This window comes from Miniopterus natalensis, chromosome 13, assembly GCF_054644295.1.
Source record: "Miniopterus natalensis isolate mMinNat1 chromosome 13, mMinNat1.hap1, whole genome shotgun sequence".
Classification (NCBI taxonomy): domain Eukaryota; kingdom Metazoa; phylum Chordata; class Mammalia; order Chiroptera; family Miniopteridae; genus Miniopterus; species Miniopterus natalensis.
In genome coordinates, this window is record NC_142093.1 from 49,007,528 (window position 1) to 49,028,880 (window position 21,353).

At 54.6% G+C, this 21,353-nt stretch overlaps 1 protein-coding gene across 2 annotated transcripts in view; it reads left to right on the top strand.

Moving 5' to 3' along the window:
- The first annotated feature begins 492 nt into the window (after positions 1–492).
- Positions 493–21,353, top strand: part of ATOH8 (atonal bHLH transcription factor 8) — a 63,323-nt gene continuing 42,462 nt past the window's right edge. For both annotated transcript variants that reach the window (XM_087823671.1, XM_016201802.2), the window contains exons 1-2: positions 493–1,309; positions 8,319–8,510. In XM_087823671.1, the coding sequence (XP_087679797.1) occupies positions 560–1,309; positions 8,319–8,510 (942 nt within the window). In that variant the 5' untranslated portion in view covers positions 493–559. The remainder of the gene's footprint in view (positions 1,310–8,318; positions 8,511–21,353) is intronic.

Consider the following 21,353-nt stretch of genomic DNA (forward strand, 5'->3'; position numbering starts at 1 on the left):
AGCCGGAGGAGGCCGATGCGGGCAGAAGAGGTGGGGGGTAAGGGGAGGCAGGGAGGGCGCGGACAAAGGAGGCGGCCGGCAGCCCAGCTGTTTTGAAAAATGCTTCCTGTTTCTTTAAAGGCGCTCGCGGCTCGAGCGGCCGGGCTGGGAGGCGGCGGCGGCGGGAGCTGCCTGCTCTCCGGGCGGCGGCGCTGACTGATCTCGCGAACCGGGCTTCTGTGTAAACTGAGGCTAAACAAACACAGATGGAGCGCAGCGGGCGTGCTCCAGAAACGCTGGCTCGGCGGCCGCGACTTCAGATGACACTCTGAGCGCTCCGGGAACGGACTGCCCGGAGGCTTCGCGGAGCCGGCGGCGCAGCTGCCCCGGGGGCGGCGGAGAAAGCGGAGAGGGCGGGAGGCGGGGAGGGGGGGTGAGGGTAGGGGCGAGCTCGAGCCTCCGAGGCGCCGAGAGCACGGCCGCCGGGCAGAGCCGGGCGCCGCGTGCCGCGTGCAGAGCGAGCGCGGCGGGCGCGCGTCCCGGGCAGCCCCGCGCCTCTGCCTCGCGCGTCGCCCGCGCCATGAAGCACATCCCAGTCCTCGAGGACGGGCCGTGGAAGACCGTGTGCGTGAAGGAGCTGAACGGCCTCAAGAAGCTCAAGCGGAAAGGCAAGGAGCCGGCGCGGCGCGCGAATGGTTATAAAACTTTCCGATTGGACTTGGAAGCGCCCGAGCCGGGCGCCGCTGCCACCAACGGGCTGCGGGACAGGACCCAGCGACTGCAGCCGGTCCCGACCCCGGTGCCAGTCCCAGTGGCGCCAGCCGTTCCCTCAGGTGGAGGCCCGGACACCGCCGGGGAGCGCGGGGGCGTCCGGGCGCCGGAGGTCTTGGACGCGCGGAAACGCGGCTTCGCCCTGGGCGCTGTGGGTCCGGGACTCCCCACGCCGCCACCTCCGCCTCCAGCGCCCCAGGGCCAGGTACTCGGGGGTCCCGAGGTACAGCCTTTCCGGGAACCCGGCCTGCGTCCGCGTATCTTGCTGTGCGCACCGCCTGCTCGCCCAATGCCTTCCGCGCCCCCTGCGCCCCCGGAGACCTCGGTGCGCCCCGCGCCCCCCACGCGCCCTGGGGAAAGTTCCTACTCGTCAATTTCACACGTAATTTACAATAACCACCCGGATTCCTCCGCGTCGCCTAGGAAACGGCCGGGGGAAGCGACAGCCGCCTCCTCCGAGATCAAAGCCCTGCAGCAGACCCGGAGGCTCCTGGCGAACGCCCGGGAGCGGACGCGGGTGCACACCATCAGCGCAGCCTTCGAGGCGCTGCGGAAGCAGGTACCGGTTCCCGGCCGCGCACTCGCTGCGCCCGGGGAAGATTGCCGGAGCGGGTGGGGGAGTGCCCCGGGGGCTTCATGGAGGGTAGCGTGTGTGTGAGGGGCAAGTTGTCCCCGCCTGCTCAGCCCCGGCACTCAGACAGGTTTGGGACCTCCTGGAGTAGTGACCTTTGCCCTCGCGTTGGTAGGTAACATAGTTTGCAAAGTGGGGGTGAAGGTCCCCCCAAGGCATGTTCTGGTCCTCCCCGCCCCTCCCCGCGGGCTGACCCTGTCCGCGCTCCTGACTTCAGCACTCATAGTTAACTCTGTGGCAGCGAGCGTAGGTCCCCGGAGTTCCTTGGGAGCGGTGGGGAGTGGAGAGGGAGGATGCCCATGGGAATCGGTCGGGGGGGGGGGGCGGGAAGGGGAGAAGACCTTCCCTTCAGGCATTTGACATGGTCCGGGTCTTTGAGAGGCCCGGGACGCTGCAGCGGGAAGGTCCTGGGGTTGCCTGAATGTAAGGGTCCTGCATTCCCTCTTCAGCCCCTGGCTCCCACTGGGGATGCCCCTACACTCAGGTTGCTTTTGTGCTGTGCACCCCGAGCTACAAGCCTGCTCCACCTCCCGAGGGGCCGCCCCAGGAATTGGTTGGTGAGAGCCTTCCCGGGAGATCCCCTCCACCGCTGCCCTTTGAAGCAGGCAGGTCTGCTGAGGGGGCTGGTTAGTTGGGGGACCTTCAGAGAGTTCTGGGGAGGGGGGTGTCAGGGGCTTCTCAGTTTGGGGCTGGTGGGGACTGCCCTCACCCCACAGTGTCTTGTCCGGGCAATAGGTGAGAAGGAGCAGTTTTACAACTCCACTTTTTAGACAAGATTGCCATGGGGCTCTAGGCTTCTCATTTTCTTAGAGAGAAGGAAGATCTAAGAAGGGGTGGTCAGTGCCCCCTGCTTCCCAACCCCACACAGGGAATGGAGAAGGGGGGGGGGTGCTACTGGTTTGAGTAGTCAGGTGTTTTTTTTTTTGCTCAGCAGCTGACTTCCTGTGTGACTCCAGGGAAGTTACTCAACCTCTCTGGGCTTTAACCAACAACAAAAACAGTTCAGAAAACATGATCTTTTTGGATCACATGCTGCTCTTCCTCCTATGGGGGGGGGGGTAGGCAGTGGTGCCTGTGTCCATTCATGGGAAGGGAATTGAACTGCTGGGGTAGAGTCCCTATGACTTTTGAGCCAAAGTGTCTTGCTTGGGTTTGGGTAAGATGTTTGCTCAGTGACAGGGTGGAGGGCTCAAGTAGCTGACACAGACCAGGCTGGGCCACTGACTATAGCCATACCAGTTGGGACCCTGGGCAGTGGGCCCAGTGGAGCATTCAGTCCCACCCTCCGGCAGTAGTCTGTGTCTGAGTGCCTGGGGAGGACGACAGCCTATAGAGTGTTCTGCCATTCACCCCTCAGGACAGAAGGATGACAGAAGGCCTGTGCACCTGCTCACCTTGCAACTAGGGAGACCCTTCCCAGGTTGGGGAGGCCATGTGCCCAGAGCATCACAGCTGTTGAGTGGCAGGGCAGGGCTGGGTCTTTTGGCTGCCAGTTCAGGGCCCTTTCTCTCCCTCTGGCTTCCTCTTTCAGTGCGAAGAAAATATTTTACAGATGGTGAGACTGAGGTTCAGAGAGCTTATGTCAGGTGGTTGAAGCCTCACAGGTTTTGCACTGCACGCCTCCTTGGCATGCCATTCACTAGACTCCAGTGTGCTGGTGCCTTCTTGGCACGGTGCAGTAGCAGCCTGCGTAGCTGTGTACCACTGTCATTGTGGAGCCTGGCTTGAATTGGTGTCAGTGAGTCGTTCCAGTGCCTGGCTCTTCACAGCTCTTCTCCGCAGCCTGTTGAATGCCCCAGAGCTATCCACCCTCAGCATAAGGAAGCCAGGCAGCCTCCTGTTTTGTCCATCCCACTGTCTTCTCAGCCAGGAAAGGAGCATGGGGGGAGAGGCTGCTTAGCTACAGAGGTGCAGGTAGGAGACAGGCCCTCTGGTCTGTGGGGTGCGTGATAGTGAGGCCAGGGTGGTGGTGGCTGTGCGGGGCAGATGGTCAGGCCTCAGCACATGCCACCAGCCCAGCTGCATAGGGCCTTCCCTGCTGCCTCATGTGAAGGCCATGTGTGCACAGCTGGGCCTGGCCCATGTGCAGGGCTACTCCGGGACCAGGTGGGAAGGGTTCGAAGGGGAAGCCTGGCCTTGCTGAGTGGTGAGAGGAGGGGCCAAAGCTGTGGGCCGCAGGCTCCTGGCAGAACCTCTGGCTCTCAGACTGTGCTTACCCTAGGGGCATCTGGTGTGTGTGCAGATTGCCTGTGCCCCCTGAAAGCAGGAAGCTCCTTAGCCTTGATGGAGAAATGGCAACCTTGCAGGCAAAGGCCAGAGGCATAGGTTCTTTAAAATCCCAAATGTCTACATAGCAATGAAGCTAGACCCTGAGAAGTCTTAATAATTAACAGTCATGGCCCCAGGGCCAGGTAGGCCTAGGTACAAATCCTGGTCACCTGCCTAGCCTCTCTGTAAGTGTCCTCTTTTACAATGTGGGGAGGGAGCACTACAGATATGTAAACTTACAGGCCCAATGCCATGAGGCTCCTAAGCTGCCGCCCTGGTGACTGAGGGAGCAGGATAGAGGGGTCTGAGACTGAGAAAGGTGAGGAGCCCTCTGGATCTGCTGAAGTGCCTCTTCATGAAGGAGGTGCCAAGTAGGTGGGGCCTGGCCCCCTCCTCTGCTGACCCTGGAGTCTCCCAGGGGATCCTCACCAAGAGGGCTCAGGGTGACCCAGGATGGGCTGTGGGAATGGGGTCCCCAGCACCACACCTTTCTCAGTCTCAGACCCCTCTATCCTGCTCCCTCAGTCACCAGGGCGGCAGCTTAGGAGCCTCATGGCATTGGGCCTGTAAGTTTACATATCTGTAGTGCTCCCTCCCCACGTTGTAAAAGAGGACACTTACAGAGAGGTTAGGCAGGTGACCAGGATTTGTACCTAGGCCTACCTGGCCCTGGGGCCATGACTGTTAATTACTAAGACTTCTCAGGGTCTAGCTTCATTGCTGTGTAGACATTTGGGATTTTAAAGAACCTATTTCAATTGAACCTGTCAAGGACCTTGAGCAGCTCTGCATAGAGTGGCTTTGTCTCAGGAAGTCTGCACTCACTGACATAGTAATTTTGAATGAAATCAAGTGCTAAGCTGTGTTCTGTGCACAGTGTTGGAGCTCTGTAGGTCCAGGAGTCTCAGTGGGCTTCCAGGAGGGTGTTGGCTGGGTGTGAAGGGTGGGTGGGAGCTGGGACAGAAGCCAGAAGGCTTCCAGGCCTCTTCTGAATTGACTGGTAGGTTCTTGGCTTGGTTTCTCTGTGGCACCTTTCTGCATTTGCCCACAGCTATCCCATTCTGAGGTCGCAGGTATTCTGATGCCCATTTTATTGGTGAGGAAACTGAGGTCCTGTAACATTATGGACCTGCCTAAGGTCATGTGGATGGCCGGGGGCAGAGGCAGGTCCTCAGGCTCTCAGGCCAGTGCCCTTTTCGATTTTTCCTCCTTCCTGGAGCCTGGGGAGGGTCCAGCTTGGGGCAGGTGGGATGGAATGTCCTGGGGGCATATGAGACCTCATGAAAATCCCCCATTTGCTCCTCTGAAGCTGAAACATCTTTGTGGGGTGAGCACAAGGCAGGGCCTTCTGCTTCCTGGAAGTTGGGCAGTCTCTCGGGAGTTGGAGCCAAGTTTGTCCTGCTGCCTCCTTTGACCTGTGCCCTATGACCAGAATGAGCAGACAAGTGCTATGGGGCTCTCTGCAGGTGGTGGGGTAGCTGGGCGCTGGACCTCACTGTGGATGCTCAGAGAGGTAATGCACAAAGGCCGGGGTCCCATGGGATCAGTCCGTAATTTTCCATCTGCCCCTTAGAAAGGTGGCCTGCTCACCTCCCCACCTTAGGCTGTAGACACCTATCCAAACCCCCAAGCAGTTGCTTCTGGCTCATTGGAAAAAGCCCAGCTAAGGTGGGAGTTCAAAAACCCCAGAAATCTCCCACCAGCTGAGAGTCCTGCACTATCAGATGCTGTTGAACAGTAGAAGGGATACCTTCTACCTCTTGAGGCTATTTTAAGATGAATGTAGGCATTGTATTTAAAATACTCAGCCTTCTGCCTGCCTTAGTAGAACACAGTAAACAGCAAGGGGTGGCCTGGTCCAAGGGGTCATGGAGGGTAGGCAGGGGTTGTTAGCTCTACTTTCCAGATGAGGAAACTGAGGCTCAGAAGTGAAAGGCACTTGCCCAAAGTCACACTGCTGGTAAGTGCCCGGAATTCAGACCAGCTCTTTCCTCCCTACCTTGGCCTCCCAGAACTAGAACCTGCCATTGGACTCTCACTTTGCAGTTGCTCCCCAGGCTGCGGTGCCTCTGAGCTGGGCTGTTGGGGTCCAGGTGCTGAGTCCTGTAGCATGGGCACAAAGAAGATCTGGAATTAGCCAGGTTAGCTGAGGAGCACCCTTCCCCCTACCCCAGGAGAAGGAGTAGTGATGAGAGCAAAAGTTGCCCTTGGTGTCTCATCTATGGCCACCTCTGGTGATGGGAGCCCAGAGAGCCCCGTGGCCTTCCTTGGGTATCAGACAGACAAGCTTGTGGTTCCAACCAGGTCTTAGCTGTGTGACCTAGGGCCCAATGTGCCACCTTTCTGTTTCCTTATGTGCAGATGGGATGATAATCTTTTTTTGGGGGGAAGGTTTTAAATGGGATAGAACTACTTGTAAATAGTTACCTCAGTGCCAGATATGCAACCAGAGCTCAATAGTTTTCTTTTTAGACCTGGACTTTGACAAGCAGTGGGACAGAGTGACAAATCTGGGACAGAACCTGCCCAGAACCTGGCACAGGAGTCCCTAGGTTGGCCTTGACCTCATCTATTGCTCTGTAACCTCACAGTCACCCTGGATCCACATTGCAGAACTCTCCTGAGATCTTCGCTCCCAGCTGGCAGGGCAGCCAGCTGTTCAAGGGCCAAGGGCTCCCAGAGCTGAATTACACACAGCGTGGCCTCTGGGTGAAAACAGCGCTAGGAGCCTGTGTCACAAAGCTGCGCTCCATGTCCAGGGCCTCCACTGGGGTGCCCTGTCTCAGGACCCTCAGGAACCTTTCTGTCCCACAGACCTGTTTATTTGTTCATGCTGATAAAGCAGGATTCTCTGGCCTCTGTTTGGGAACAGGCAAAATGCATTGTTCTGCCGGCTTTTCTTGGATGGGTTTGGAGCTGTGGCCAGGCTGGGAGTGGGAGGTAGGAAGGGGAAATGCATGGGAGTTGGCGTTCTCTCTGTCACCTCCCTGCCCCTCCCTGAGTTTCCTAGCCCGGTGAGGGGCGATTCCTTGGCTGCTGGAGCATTTTAAAAGGTAAATTGCTTCTGGTGCGGGTGTGTCTCAGGACTCCCTGGGGTAGGGGATAAGCAGGCACTGTGTCCAGGCTCCAGATTTCCTGCCTCTCACCTTCTCTGGAGCCTTACTCTGGGCGGTGCAAATGTCATCTCATTGAATCCCTACCACGCTGTGAGGTCAGTCCTGTTAGCAGCGTGACGAGGATACCAAAGCTCAGAAAGATTATGTTGGGGTAGGGCAGTCAGAGAAAGCTCCTGGACAAAGTGAGGTTTAAAATGAGATCAAAGTGGATGTTACATTTAGGGTCCCCATCTGAGGTGACCATCTTGTTCATGCTTTACCCCCTGGGCCTACAATAGGGTTTCTTAGCTTCAGCACTGTTGACTTTTTGGGCCAGGTATTTCTTTGCTGTGGTGGCATTGTAGGATCCTGCACATAGTAGGATGTTTATTAGCATCGGTAGCACCTACCCCCCTGCTCCCCAGTAGTGACAATCAAGAATGTCTTCAGATATTGCTAACTGTCCCCTGAGGGATAAAATTGTTCCTGGTAGAGAATCACTGACCTAGAACAGTACCTGGAATATGGGGAGGGGGGGAGTGTGCTCACTAAATACTTGTTGAATGGACACACCAGGGGGGTCCCCCTCTGTGGGATGAGGGTCAGTCAGTACCAGATATCGGAGCAGATAGATCCTGGGCAGCCAGAGAGAGGAGGAACCCTGGAGGCTTGGAGGCTGGGCGAGCACATTTGGGCCATTTAGGTGAAGGATGCCTCACGGCAGCAGTGGCTCTGATGATGAGCCCTGTGAGGTGGACTTTGTGGTGACCTTTCTACATTACAACACATACCTGTGCGGCACACTGCCTAGGTTTTTGCTCATGCAGCACAAACACTGGTGGGCAATGTTAAAAAACTAGAGGCTCCGTCTCTTCACCTGGTCCAAATCCCTGTGCAGTGTCTAGTTGGTGATGAGCCACCAACAAACATGTCAAGTCTGGTTGGGGCTGTAAGTATTTATTATGCACGTGTTGTATGCCCAGCAGCATCTCAGGTTCAGAGAGCATAAGGAAAAAGAGAAAAAAAGAAAACTAACCATTTGTGTGCCTTCCCCGCTGAGCACTGCCACGTTCCCTTCTAGTATGTTCCCTGAGTCCCTAACTCTGTTTTGAAGGTAGGAATCACATTATTTGTCATCAGAACCCCAAGTGCCTAGAAAAACCAGCCTCACTGAATGGCTGAATGGAGGGAATATTAAAAATGCCTGTTCTCTCAGACGGGCTCCTTCTCAAGGAGGGTGTGGGACAGAGCTCTGCTATGGTGGGAACACACTGTGCTGCATTTGGACCAACTCACGGGCAGAGCTAAGCCTCAGTTTCTTCCCCTACAAAATGGAAATTTGTATACTTTCCCGAGTTTGTGAGTGGATGAGCTCAGGTGTGTGTGCATGTGCTTAGAGCAGAGAATAAAATCTGTGTCGAGGGCTCAGGCCACCTCCAGTGCCCAGCAGTCCCTCTCAGGTGGTGCAGATGTTACTGTGAGCAGCCCCATGCCTGCCTGGCCAGGCTGCCCTGTGGGGTCCTGCTCTGCACGGAGACCGTGGAAGCTCCTCCTGACCCTCTCTCACCCACCAGGTGCCGTGTTACTCATATGGGCAGAAGCTATCCAAACTGGCCATCCTGAGGATCGCCTGTAACTACATCCTGTCCCTGGCGCGGCTGGCTGACCTCGACTACAGCGCCGACCGCAGCAACCTCAGCTTCTCCGAGTGTGTGCAGCGCTGCACCCGCACCCTGCAGGCCGAGGGACGTGCTAAGAAGCGCAAGGTATGTGCCAGCCACTTGGGCAGCAGCCCCTGGGAGAGGACAGGGGAGGTGGGGACAGCAACATGGGGTGCCCCACACTCACCCAGACTTCCAAATGGCCAAGAGATCAACCTTTGGAGCTTTGCTGGGGTCGCCCCAGCTTCAGAGCTCCTCACAGCCCTGGGATTATGGCAGTGGGGCTGCTGGGGACCTTAGACAGTCACCCAGTGCCCGTGGGCCTGGATTTGCTTATTACTGAAGTGAGGGCAATTTGTCTCTGAAGCTCTTTTTAGCCTCGGTGCTCTGGTGCTGAATTCCCCATGTGGGCCCTGATAGATATTGTATCAGGATGGGATTGCCTGAGCCGATGACAGACCAGAGAAGGCCTGGGCATGTTTTGGGAATATGACTGGGTTGTCTGAGGGTGTGCATTAAGGTGGATGATATACATTCATTCACTCACTCATTCATTCATTCTGGAGGGATTTGCTGAGCCCCAACCTAAGTATGCTGAGCAGGACTATAAAGATGGTAAACATGGTCCCAGCCTCCACACACCTCACAGGATAGAGAGACTCTCCTACCAGCAGATAAGGGCAGGATGGTGTGTGAAGGTATCCCAGAGGCCTGTGCTAGGGGCTGTGGAAGGCTAGGCGGAGAAAGGACAGGTTACCTCTCCTGCACAAGGGAGCTTGAAAAGGCATCTTAGTGTAAGCAGTGTTTGAGCTGGGACCAGCAGGACAACCAAGGAGTCACCAGGCAGATGAGGCAGAGGGAACAGCCTGTACAAAGCCTGATATGTTTGGAGACATATGTGTAGGAGGAAAGGTGTTGGGCATAACTGTGGTTCCCAGATGACCTATCCTTCCAGCATTTCCAGCTGGGGGCCAGGGCCAGGCAGTGCTAAACAAGGCTTATGGCAGCCCTCTGGATCTCTGTTCCCACGAAGCTAGAGGAAGAGTGAGTGACAGAGGGTGGAACCCAGTCTGCATCCATGAGGAAGGTGGTTGACTGCCCTGGGCATTCAAAGATAGAGAGGGTGGGGAGCCCGGTAACTGGCACCTTCCAGCGGTTCCTTCCTTCCTGGCCTGCCCCTCCCCTATCCCTGACCATCACTCCCCTTCCCCCCTCTCCCCGCAGGCCCTCTTGGGGTTCTTGGGGTTTCCCAGGTAGCCCTGGGCCCTTAGCCAGGGAGGCCCTACATGGACTCTCCTGCCTACACCAGAGAGGGTCACAGCACGTCCTTGCAACCAGCCACCTCGGCTGCTGTGATAATAGCACATTGCATTCCTGGGAGTGATTAACGTGGACCAATTAGATGAAATCTTCACCAAGTGGGTGAGAGAGGAAGTGCCAGTGGCTGCTCACAGGGCGGCTTTCCACTGGAAAGTGACACGGGTAAATTAAGAGCATGACTGATGGCTCCATGCAGCGCTTTGTGACAAAGGAGGTTTGTAAACTCTCTGTGAACTTCCCCTGGCACTCGGCAGTCTGGAGGTCTGGATGGGCAAAGTGGGCAGGCACCTTTTCTCCATCTCTGCGCCTCATCCCCCCTCTCCCCAATTCCTCCCCTCACTCTCCAAAGACAGGAGCACCTAGGCCACCTCCCTTCCCTGTTACTAGACTGGGGCAGATAGTGTTCTGGGCTGGGGAAGAGGCTGATGCCTGGAAGGTGAGGAAAGAAGGAAGAGCGGGGTGAAGATGCCCAGGGTAGATGAGCTTTTGGTTTCCCCTGAAATCAGCTCAAATCCAAGACACTTTAGAGACCATCTGGTCCAACCTCCCCAATGTCCAGATTGGGAGACTGAGGTGGAAGATCGTGGTTAAGAGCATCAAACAGCTTTGACTTCAAAGTCCTGGCTTGCCAGCTGCTAGTTGTGTCATCTTAGACTCATTTCTTAACCTCTCTGAGCTTCAGTTTTCTTGTCAATAAATAGGGACAGTGATGCTAAATCGTCAGTGATTTCTAAGGTCCTTTCCAGTCTGACTCTCCAAGAGGAGGTCTTGCCTCACCTTGGAAGGGCACTGAGCAGCTTGCATTCTGCATCGCCCTCCCACCAGGCAGGCTGTCCTGGCACTGCCATCTCCCAAGTGCTGGGCCTGGGCAGTCACCACTGCCAAGAGGACTTACATGGAAGCACAGGACAGGGTCCTGGAGCTGTGGGATCTCCTAGGGCTTCTCTGGGCCCAGTGTTCTGTCCCAGAAGGTTGGGGGCTCACGGGAGTACCCCATTCCATCTTCTGTGCCTTCCTACCTCTCTGTCACCATGCAGATGTGTGAACTCCAAGGTGTCCTTAGGGATGGTCTCCAGTGACCTGCCCAGTGGACCTGAGTGGCTGAGATAGGCCTCTATTTTGTTAACCACAACCAAGGGGTATGATGTCTCTAGAGATTCATGCATTCACTCATTTATTCAATGTTTATTGAGCACCTACAGCAAGTTACACACTAGGGAATGCTGTGATGAGCACATGGGCACTGTGATGGGATGTTAGTGGCGGAGTGGGCTTGACCCTCCATAGTCCCTGTAGACTGAGGGTACGGATTTGGGGCTCAGATCAAGTCCCTATTACCCCTCCCCTGTAGCCACCGAGGACAACCTGAGGGTTTGGAGATAGGAAGGAGCCTGACTTACATCCTAAAGAGGGAGATAGAAAGCAAAGAAGGGAAGAAACTATAAGACATGCTGATGTAAGTGATCAGTTCAGAGAAAGTCCTCTATAAATGGCAGCTGGGATGGTAAGGATCACTGATGCAATTGGTGAGGACTTGAGCTGTCCCACTTTAGCACAGCTCCCTCACAGTTAATGTGCCCTGAAAGTCTGGGCTATCCTTTCCAGGTTGCTTCCTTGAGAAATTGCACTCAGGTCCCCTGAGATCCTTCGTAGTTCTGATGCATTGTCCTGTCCCTCCAGACCTGTGTTAAGAATGGGATTTAAAGTGAACCCCGCTTGCCCCCAGGGCCCCAGGCGCATCTTTTTACCCATCTCAGACCGTTCCTACTGAGGTGAGGGACCCACATCCCTTGACTGGTGTGTCTTCCATCTTTGGACTCCGCAGGATGTGATTTTGGGGGTTCAGAGCCCTGTTTGGAAGCCCCAATAGTGCAGAGGCCAGTGTCAGAGGCTGCCCCGCAGAGAGACAGGCGGGAGGAGTTGAAGGCTCTGGAGAGCTCAGTTCTGACTCCGGCTGCAGCCGGAGATAATGCACGTTAAGCACCTGGCTCTGGGCCATGTTTCTGCAGCTCCTGTTTTTAAAGCAGCAACTCCTGGGAGCTGAGGAGGAGGAGGTGGAGGAAGAAATGAGGAGGGGGAAGGGGAGAGGAGGAAGAGAGGGAGGAGGAGGGAGGGAGAGGGGAGAAGGGGAGGGAGGAAGAGCTGCAGACCGGTTTCACACCTAGGCTGGGCCGGCCTTGTCAGACCTGGGAAATAGGAAAGGACCAATTTCCCACAATCTAAGGCATCTCCTTCCAGTGATTTTAAGCCATCGGGTATTAACAACAACAACAGCTACAAGCACGGATGGCATGGTTTAAGCCCTGGTGATAAATGGCCAGTAAGTTCCTACATTCAAGTTGCTCTCAGGCCCAGTGTTGGAGATGGGGAGAGATAAGAGGAATTCTGATGCCTTGAGTTAAGGGCTTGGGCTGAGGCCTGGACAGCGATTAGGGACCCCAGGCCATGTGACTTACTGTAGCCTGCTGATACAGTGGGGGACAGACGGTTGGCTCTGCAAGGCCAGAGGTTGCTCCTCATGTCGTGAGCAAGCTGGAGCCAGAGGAGGCCTGATGTTGGTGCAGCTCGTGCTGACCTGTGTCTTCCTTTTCCTGCTGACTTCTGGGCAGGGGAGGCTTTCCTTGGTGATGGCAAATCTGAGAGTCGCCTGACTCCCCTTTGGGAGAGTGTCTTGGATGCGGACTTCTGCAGCAGCTTCAGTCTGGGAACAAGCTGAGGTGGCATGTTGGTTTGGGACTGGGGGTCAGTGGGAGCTGAGGGTGTTCCAAAGGGCTGCTTACTGTCCCGGTGGCTGAGCCCAGGCCTCCAACAGGACCCAGCAGCACCTGCCCTTTCTGTGGACTGTTCCTGAGACCCTGAGTGTGAGAGGCCGTTTTGAGAGCTCCTGCTTTGGCTGGATTCAATCCCTCCACCCCCACCCCGTGTGTAGCGCCTTTTGTGCCCCCAGAACGCCCACTGTCCTGGCTCTGTCCCCACCTGCCATATATATAGTCACCCTCATTATGGCCTCCTCAGTCTCCACTTCTGTAAAGTGAGTTGTTGCTGGAAGTGATTTCTAAGGCCCTTTCCAGTTATACTTCTGAGCTGAGGTCACTTCAGTCCCTTTTCTATCTAAAAGACGAAATGTGTTACCCTCACTTGCCCCTCTGCCCATCACAGGCATTTCACACAGATAGCAAAGTCCCTCACAGAAGCTGTCAAGACCCCAATACCATAGAACACTGAGAACACCTGACATTCTCAGAGCCTGGGTTGCATGCCAGGCATGGTGCTTAGTGCTTCTGACACATCACCTCATCGACGCCTCCTGCCAGCCCTGCAAGGTAGGTGCTGGTGTTGCCCCTCTGCACACATAATGAAAGAGCCAGGGTCACCCAGCCAGAGAGGTGTGTCTGGGCTCCTACCCCTTCCTGTCCTGCCTGCCCCAATGGAAGTGCGCTGGGTGAGAGGAGGTTCTGTTTCCAAATCCCCCAGCCAAGTTATTGAGTTAAATACCATTTGCTTTCAAAGCCCACAGAGCCCATCTATGCTGGGAAAAAAGGGGGGTGGGGGTGGGAAATCACCATCAAATTTCCTTCTTGTCATAAAAATGGATGCAGTTTATTTTTTCTGGCATTCCAATTACATAGACGTTTGTCACCAGCTGTTTGTTCTAACACAGAGTGTTCTCTCAGCTGCTGTTTCTCCTCTCAATTTGACACTGTTAGTCCACAAGTCTGGCAGGGACTGGCTGGAGGGATCATTGGCTGGGGAGCCTCACAGGTGAGCTCAGAGCCGGCTTTCCTGCTGCCCTCTGATGTTCCCTGGGTGGTCCCAAGGTGGGGGGAGGGGCTGAGGGTGCTGCTTTCCTCTCCCCTTTCTCATTCTTTTCACCCCCCTCCTCTCTCCTTTTTCAAATTGCTCCCCTCCTGACATGTACTCCCAGAGCTCACTCTTCCCCAACATGCTGTGTAAGAATGAAAACTTGGGGTCTTGGGCATAGTGAACAAGAGCTAACCACTCATGAGACATGGGAGGCTCCCTCTAATGCTTGAACTGATCACCCTTTGGGGTGCAGAGACTTCAGAGAACTCCCTTAGAGTCCCTCTTCAAGCCAGGCTGCCCCTCTGGAAACCCCTGCAGAGGCTGTGTTGCCCTCCCTCCTGGGACCTGGAGAAAGAGGGTCTGTGTAGACAGAGGTCGGGTCCAGAGAACACTGCAGTTCTTTTGAGTTCCCTGTGCTGTCATTTAACTTTAAGGCACGTAAAAATACAACAGGACACACTTGCTGAGACCATGAAGTAGGTGAGGTGTAGAGATTTGGGCCTGGAGAACTGCATTTGAGTCCTGATCTTGGCACTTCCTAGCTATGTGACCTTGGGCATGTTACCTAATCTCTCTGATCCCCATTCTCTCACCCTAAAGTGAGAGCCTACATACTTCCCTTGCCACCTTGCTGGAAGGATTAACTGAGATCCCTCCCTTATGAGAAAAGGCTGGCATTTTCTGTGAGTGCCAGAAAAGAAATCTCATGAATTTACAGCTATAAGGTAAAAACTTTATATGGAACCCCAGGAAGGAACATCTCAGAAAAGGGCAATTCCCAGGGCTGGGTAAATGACTGACCAGCCAAAATGCAGGTGAGGGCAAATAGTTCTGAGTGGGGGAATCCTCCCTCTATAGTACTTCAGGCCAAACCCCTGCTTCCTCACCCTTAAAGGGGGGCTGATGTGCAGCCAGACCAGAAATCCCTTGGCTTCTAAAGTTCATGGACTCATAGCAAAAGAACATGCATGGCCTTGGTTTTACACAGTAATAATGCTAATAAACAGATTACCACCACCAATCACATTGACCGTGTGGTGAGTACCCACTGTGTGCCAGGCACCTCACATACACTATCTCTGCCCCTAATTACATTAACCCCTTCTCCCATAGCACAGAGGGGAAACTGAGACCAAGAGAAAGGCACATGCCCAAGGTCATGTGAGTAGAAGTGGTGGAGCTGTTTCAAGTCTGTGTCTCTTGGTTCCAAAGCCCGAGCTCTTCAACTCTTGAGGCCTGTCTGGCCCTGAAGCTTACACAGTGCCCCGCACGGTGGCCTGGACCCAGGAGGCGCCCAGCAAATGCCGGGTGCAGGGCCTTGCCCAGAGCAACAGCCTTATGTAAGCAACCAGGCTGCAGCACGTGGAGGCTTCATTAAGCTGCGGGGAGCCAATAGCCCACTGGTGGTGGCGCTGGGGGTGGTACGGGGTAGGGTGGGCTAGGGGGTGTCATCGACCCTGCGCTGTGCCGCCAGCGAGGCCTGACACCGGGTTAAGTCGCCTGGCGGCCTCTGGCTGCAGCTGGGAGCGCGCCTGGTTCCCATTCTGGCGCTGTGGTTTTGATTAGCTGTTCTGCAAGGCGGGCCTGGTGGTGAGTCCATGGGAGCTCCGCTGGAACAGAGGGTCCCCCGCCCGCCGCCACTGCGGCCCCCCCTCCTGGCAGCCCCAGACTCCAGATGTTCCGAGCTCTCGCTGGGAAGGCCTGCTGGCGCCACGGAGGGCAGAGGGCAGGGAAAGCACGCGAGCTGGAAGCCCAAGCACTCAGTCACCGCAGGCCTTGGCAGACCGCCCAGCCCTCTGCTGGCACATTCCCCAGCTCTCCCCTGGCCATCTGTTCCCAAAAAACCCTTTCAGAGCCTCATCATCACTCAGGATACAACAGCGTGAGCAGCTGGTTTGGAGGCAGCAGGGAAAACCGTGCAAAAGGTCCTTTGTGAGAGAGGAAACTCGCTTATGAATAACAGGGCTGGACGCCGTAAAAGTTGGCGGCTGGAATTCTTGTTTCTCAGGCGCCGCTGTTTTCTCTTGACTTTTTATCTCTGGTTTTTATTTTGTTCCCCCTTGTTTTCTTTTACTGTTGTTTCTTCCTCTTCTTACACCGCTGCGACTTTCCTTCTTCCTCTAAGGTGCCTGAAGGCCACCTAATTAGTTATCCTAGATGCTGCTGAACATTTTTTTTTTTCTTCTCAAAGCTGTTAAAATTGGGGATGGTTGGAAGTGACTGTTTTCATAAAACCTCAGCTGGAGGGAACAGGCGAGGAAGAGGTGCCTGGGAGGGCACAACGTGGGCAGGGCCCAGGTCCATCAACGTGTTCAGCAGAAAGTGAACACAGTCGTCAACTGAATACAGAGATGTGAATAGTGTCCATGCAGGGGGAGGGTGGGGGCAGAGATAGCATGCCCCCATCAGCTCATCAGAGAGCCACATGGGATGCGTTGGGAGACAGTGGTATTAATATACGCCCCAGGTCCTGGACCTCTCAGCTGATTGCAGTATGACATGAAGCCTTTTTAAAGAACTGGCTGCCACCACCGCCAAAACTTCTGGGAGATGTTTGCTTGGAATCTGGGCATCTCCTGGGAGCAGTCGCCGGGTGGCCTATTGGGGGCCCATGGGGTGCTGGGGCAGGGCTGGCAGCTGGGAGGCCAGCACTGGGGGAGGGAAAAGAGAATAAGGCCTGGCCACCTTCCTCATACCCTGTGGATCCTCAAGAAGGAGCTGAGAGTCAGGCCTGGGGCTTCCAGGTGGAGGTGAGGAGACGCCTTCCAAGTGTCAGACGGTGGTGATGTGATGGGGGGCACAGGTCAGGGGCAGGGGAGCTTGGGGTTTTCCCTTTACTTTTTCAACTCCCTCTACCCCTTTTACATTGCCTGCCTCCCCACCCCCATCATTGCATCAGACCCAGAAGCTCCAGCGGCCCCTCACTCCGGCAGTGGAAAAAGCCTGTCATCCATGCTGCTGTGGGTGGCCAGTTTTTCACAAGCAAAAATTCTAGGCTTTGCAGGGTATTTGTGCATTTCATCTACACTTTACTCAGGCCCCATACTTCATTCTTCTTGCAATCCTCTCTCCTCTCCTCCAGTTGGAGAGATGGCAGCTCCAGCAGGACCAAATATTTATGTTTATTGCAATTTCAGGGCTATTAATCTGAAGGGCTCAGCTCAGGCTGATGAGATCCACCCTCCCCACTGTGGCCTTGCCAGGCAGGTGTCTGGGTCCCCACTCTAAAGTGAGTCTCAGTTCTGCCCTAGGGGCTGTGTGACTGGGTGGCCTTGCTCAGGTGTGTTATGTGGGAGAAGCCCACCCTGCCTCCCAGATCTATGTAGGAATCAGTGGCACAAAAGAATGTGAAATTGTTTTGTGAACTCTATCTTCCTTCCTATGTCTCCTGCCTGAGAAGTTGTTCTTCATGGGGCTGAAGGTGAGGAAGACCTGGGGAAGGAGGAGTGGCCACTGGCCCAGGCCCCTGGCAATGATGTGGACTGGGCCCAGTGACCAGAAATTACTTCTAGAGGAAAAGGGGGGAGGCAGGAAGACATGGGTGATTGGGCCTGCCCTGCCCATTGCCCAGCCTTAAGCCCCTGCACTCAGCACAGTGGGAGGCCTGGAACAAAGGGGCACCAGCAGGTCCTGGCTCCCTGCCTGTCCTGGAGCAGGTTGTCCCCTTTCTGCCTGCACCAGTGAACCAGAAAGCTGGTTCTAGGGGAAATACAAATCTTTGTCTTCCTTGAGCTCCTGGTTCAAATATTTTAGAAGGCCAAGTAGGACCCATTCCCTTCTTCAAGGCCCTCCACTCTCTGCCCAGAATTCACAGCCAACTGGAGCCTGGCCCAGTGCCCAGTTGCTCCTCTGCTCAGTCTTTTCCCACCGGAGTCCCTCCCAGCAGCTCTGCCGAAAACCAGGTCTTACCACCTCACTTCCCTGCTCAGGTCCCTCGGGCTCCAAACAGGTCAAGGATAGAGGCCGGACTCCCTTATAGGACACCTCCCCCGCCCCCTCAAGTGACCTGACCCCAGCCGGTCATTCCCTGTGTCCCAATTTACACTCCAGCAACACGGAACTCCTCGCGCAAAAGGGCTATTTATGACCTCTGTGCTCATGCCATCCCTGCTGTCTGGCATGCCCTTCTCCCCTTCTGTGGGGCTAACTCCTGCTCATTCTGGAAGGCTCAGCTCCTGGAAGCCCTCTCTGACCCCTGCCCCAGCCTCCTCTCAGGGCCCCATGGCATGGCCACCTCACTGCACTTACCACAGGGGTGTATACAGTCTAATTTGGGAGGGCATCATATGATACACTATGAAGTAATGATATAAAATGTTCTATTATGAGATACTCTATTACGTGACATATTAGAGTTCATTTTATACCATTACATTATGTAATATTTGTAGGTGATATTCACATGACATTTTATGGGATATAACCAATACACTGTGTTAGTTACATAATGTTTTTTGGTGTTTGTCTCTCGAGCTAGACCGTGAGCCTTATCTTTGTGTCCCTGCTTCTGTGACAAATAATTACACACTGTTCCTTCAGCTAAAATCCACACTGCGGGGGCTGAATATTCCTGTGCTGGAGGCAAAGACTCTAGGGAAGGATGAATTTTCTCTGGACATAGCAGAGAAAGGTCAGAGCTCCTCCAGACCTCTGTTTGGGGAGCTTGTGCCTTTTCCCCTTGAATTAGTCAGGAAAGCTTTGCATTTCAGATCACAGAAAACCCTCAAGCAGCAGCTTAAACTTACAGGGGCCCCTGTTTCTCACAGTTCAGAAGACTGAAGGGCAGGGGCTGCTTCCTGGGCTCCAGGCTTCTTTTGGTCTTCACCTCATGGCTGCACAGTGGCTGCCACAGCACTGAACACTTCATCCTCACACTGTCTCCAAAGGCAGGGCAGGGCCTTATCTCAAAGAACATTTCTCCACCAGTTCAGTGAGTCCTGCCCAGCCATCCCTACCTTCCATGTAAGGGGTGATCCTTCTGAAACTGAGAAAGATAAAAGGTCTGTCAGCTGGGAAGGCAGCGGGGTAAACAGCCACGTGGCTCATCCCTGGAGGGTTGATCCTGATTTGTGACAAGGTGGTTTCCTTCCCAGTGGGGCTAACCAGTGTCATAACCTTAATCACCAGGGCAGAACCCCACTTTCATGACCTTGCCCACTCAGTGTAATCTTACCAGGTGAGTGCCAATAACCCCATTAAGCCCATTTTCTGTTGATTGAGGCTCAGAGAGCCCAGCAACCTGGTCCCTCTGCACAGCGATTTACAGTTTGCAGAGCCCTTTCATGCCCCTAATTCTCTTGACTCCTGTAGCGGCCTCCTCAGGGCCACATGACTAACCACGGGGCTAGATGAAAAGACTGGGACCCAGAGACGTGAAGTCACTCAAGGTCACACAGCTGGCGGGCTGGATGGGGCCCAGGCAGGCTCATCTGGCCCCGTGAAATAAGTGCTTCTGAATCCACACTGTCACTGTCCTCGCTCCTGGCAGAGGGCAGGTGTGAGCGGCTGGGGTGCCTGGCAGTATAGGGCCTAGAGCTGGGAGACGTGGGTCTGCAGCCCAGCCCAGCCACTCATGAACTTTGTAACCTCGGGCACTTGCCTGCTGCAAACTCTACTTTCCTCATGAAACACAGATAAAGGTGTCCGTGAGTGACGAGGGTTCAAGGAAACAATGGCCCTGAAAGGGATTGTCAGCTAGGTGCCCAGAACAGTCCAAGGGGTTCCTGGAGGACACGCTGGCTGGTCAGGAAGGTGGCAGAGGCACCTCGAGTGTCTCTTCCCCATCCAGTGACTTGGAGAATGAGTATGACTGGCTGCTCACCAAGGACTTGATTCCCTTGGCAGGCAGAGGACACTGGTTTGTCCCTCTGCTGTCTGCCGTGAGTGTGTGTGCGTGCACGTGTGCATGTACACACCTGCACAGGTGTGCTGGTGCATCTATAGGCACCATCTGTCAGGATCGGATGGAAGGCCTCCCCTGTGGTGGGCCGAGTTCCTGTCCAGGTAAAAGGAGTGCACACTGAGTGACGACTGAAGGTGTCCAAGGGGTTCAGAACTTGCTCCTCTCCCCCAGTGTCAGGAGCACTTAGAGATGGCCCTTTGGTAGCAGGCATGGCAGAGCCAGGCAGCTGAGCCCATGGGGGCAGCCCATGAGCCCACCCAGAAGATGTAGAACAGCTACACAGCGCTGCTGAGAATCACCTACCCACCCCCGTCATGACAGTGATGCGCTCCTGCCACCCCGTCCCCCCCACCACGCGACACAGGATGTGGGTGGGCAGTCTGCGTGGTTATATCTGCAAACCCACCCCCACTACGCATACACACAGTGAGTCTTGTTCAATCTCTTTAGTTACGTGAGCAGAAAAAGATGAAGAAAGCACGAAGGCCCTGCATATTTATTTAAGAATAAGTAGTTTTCAGTGTTTACTGTGTGCCAGGCATTGTTCTAGGTGCTGGGTCCTTTGGAGAACAAAACCGACAAAGGCCCCGCCCTTTGGAACACGAGCTAAATGACACAAAGGCCAGGCATGAAAGGTCACAGGAGAGCCAGTCTGGACCTTCTTTGGAGCCTACTACTTGCAAATCTGTTCTTACAAGCTTGACTCCCTGGTGTCTCAAATCAGAGCAGCTGAACAGAAATGACCTATTGAAGTAGGAGGCCAGCTCCTGGAGCAGGTGCAATGACAGCACCCAGAATCGCAGCCAGTGGCCTCATGGTCTGGGAAGAAACAAAAACAAAAGGAGCAACACCAGAGGCTGAGAAGAGCCAAGAGATTTGGGGCTGTTTAGTGCTGGGACAAAGGGCCCCAGAAGTCTCAAGGACCTGGGGAGTCTTATGTAGACTGACGTTTCTGGGCTTGACCTTGAGTTGTCAAGAGGAAGCGAAAGTACATCCAGTAACATCTGGCTGAGAATGCAGGGAAGTGCATCAGTTATTGGGAAAGGACCTGCCCAAGCTGTTTGGCACAGAAAGCAAAAGGCTTCCTCTCTTTAGGGAAACTCGCTTCTGCATGGGGACTGCTCCTCCTAGGATGTCAGTGTAGGGAGGGCAGGGCTTCTTCTCTGTTTTGCTCACTGCAGGATCCCCAGTGCTTTGAATGGAACCTGGTTTGGCCTAAACACTCAGAAAATACTTGTCAGATGAATGGAAGGATGGAAGCACAAGGAAATAAGGGATTCCCAGTTGTCTTCAATGATAGCTAATGGGCAACTCTCCTGTGCCCAGTACTGAGTGGGGCCTTTGCAATCTGAAGTGGAAACACAGTTCATGCCTTGAGGAGCTGATGAGCATATGGGGGTTAGGGGAAGACACACATGTAAACACAGATGCACACACGTGTGTGCTCTGACATGTGGCTGCCTAATGCTGAGTGCTTGGCTTTGTAGCCACTGTGTTCTTTAAGCTTGCTTACTATCTCATGCAGTAGATGATTATTATTACTATTTTAGAGATGAAGAAACTGAGGCACAGAGAGGTTAAGTAACTTGCTCAAAGTCACACAGCTGGTAGAATGGGGAAGTCAGGATTCAAACAGGCTGTCTGATGCCATAGCTGGTGCATGTAACCTCCATGCTGAGTTGCATGTCAGTAGGTGTGCATGTACACATGCTTGTGTGCATGGGGAAGTGTATGTGTGTGCACTTGCATGTGTGTGTATGGATGAGTGTGGGTGAAAGAATGTTTCTCTTCCCAGTCTTGGCCTCTCCCTTATGCAGCTGGGAGCTACTTTTGTGTTGTTACTAATGGTCAGGGTGGTAGTGAGTAAAGCGCCCTGATCAGAGATGTCCCGTTCCTGCCCGAATCCCACGGTGACTCCAGAA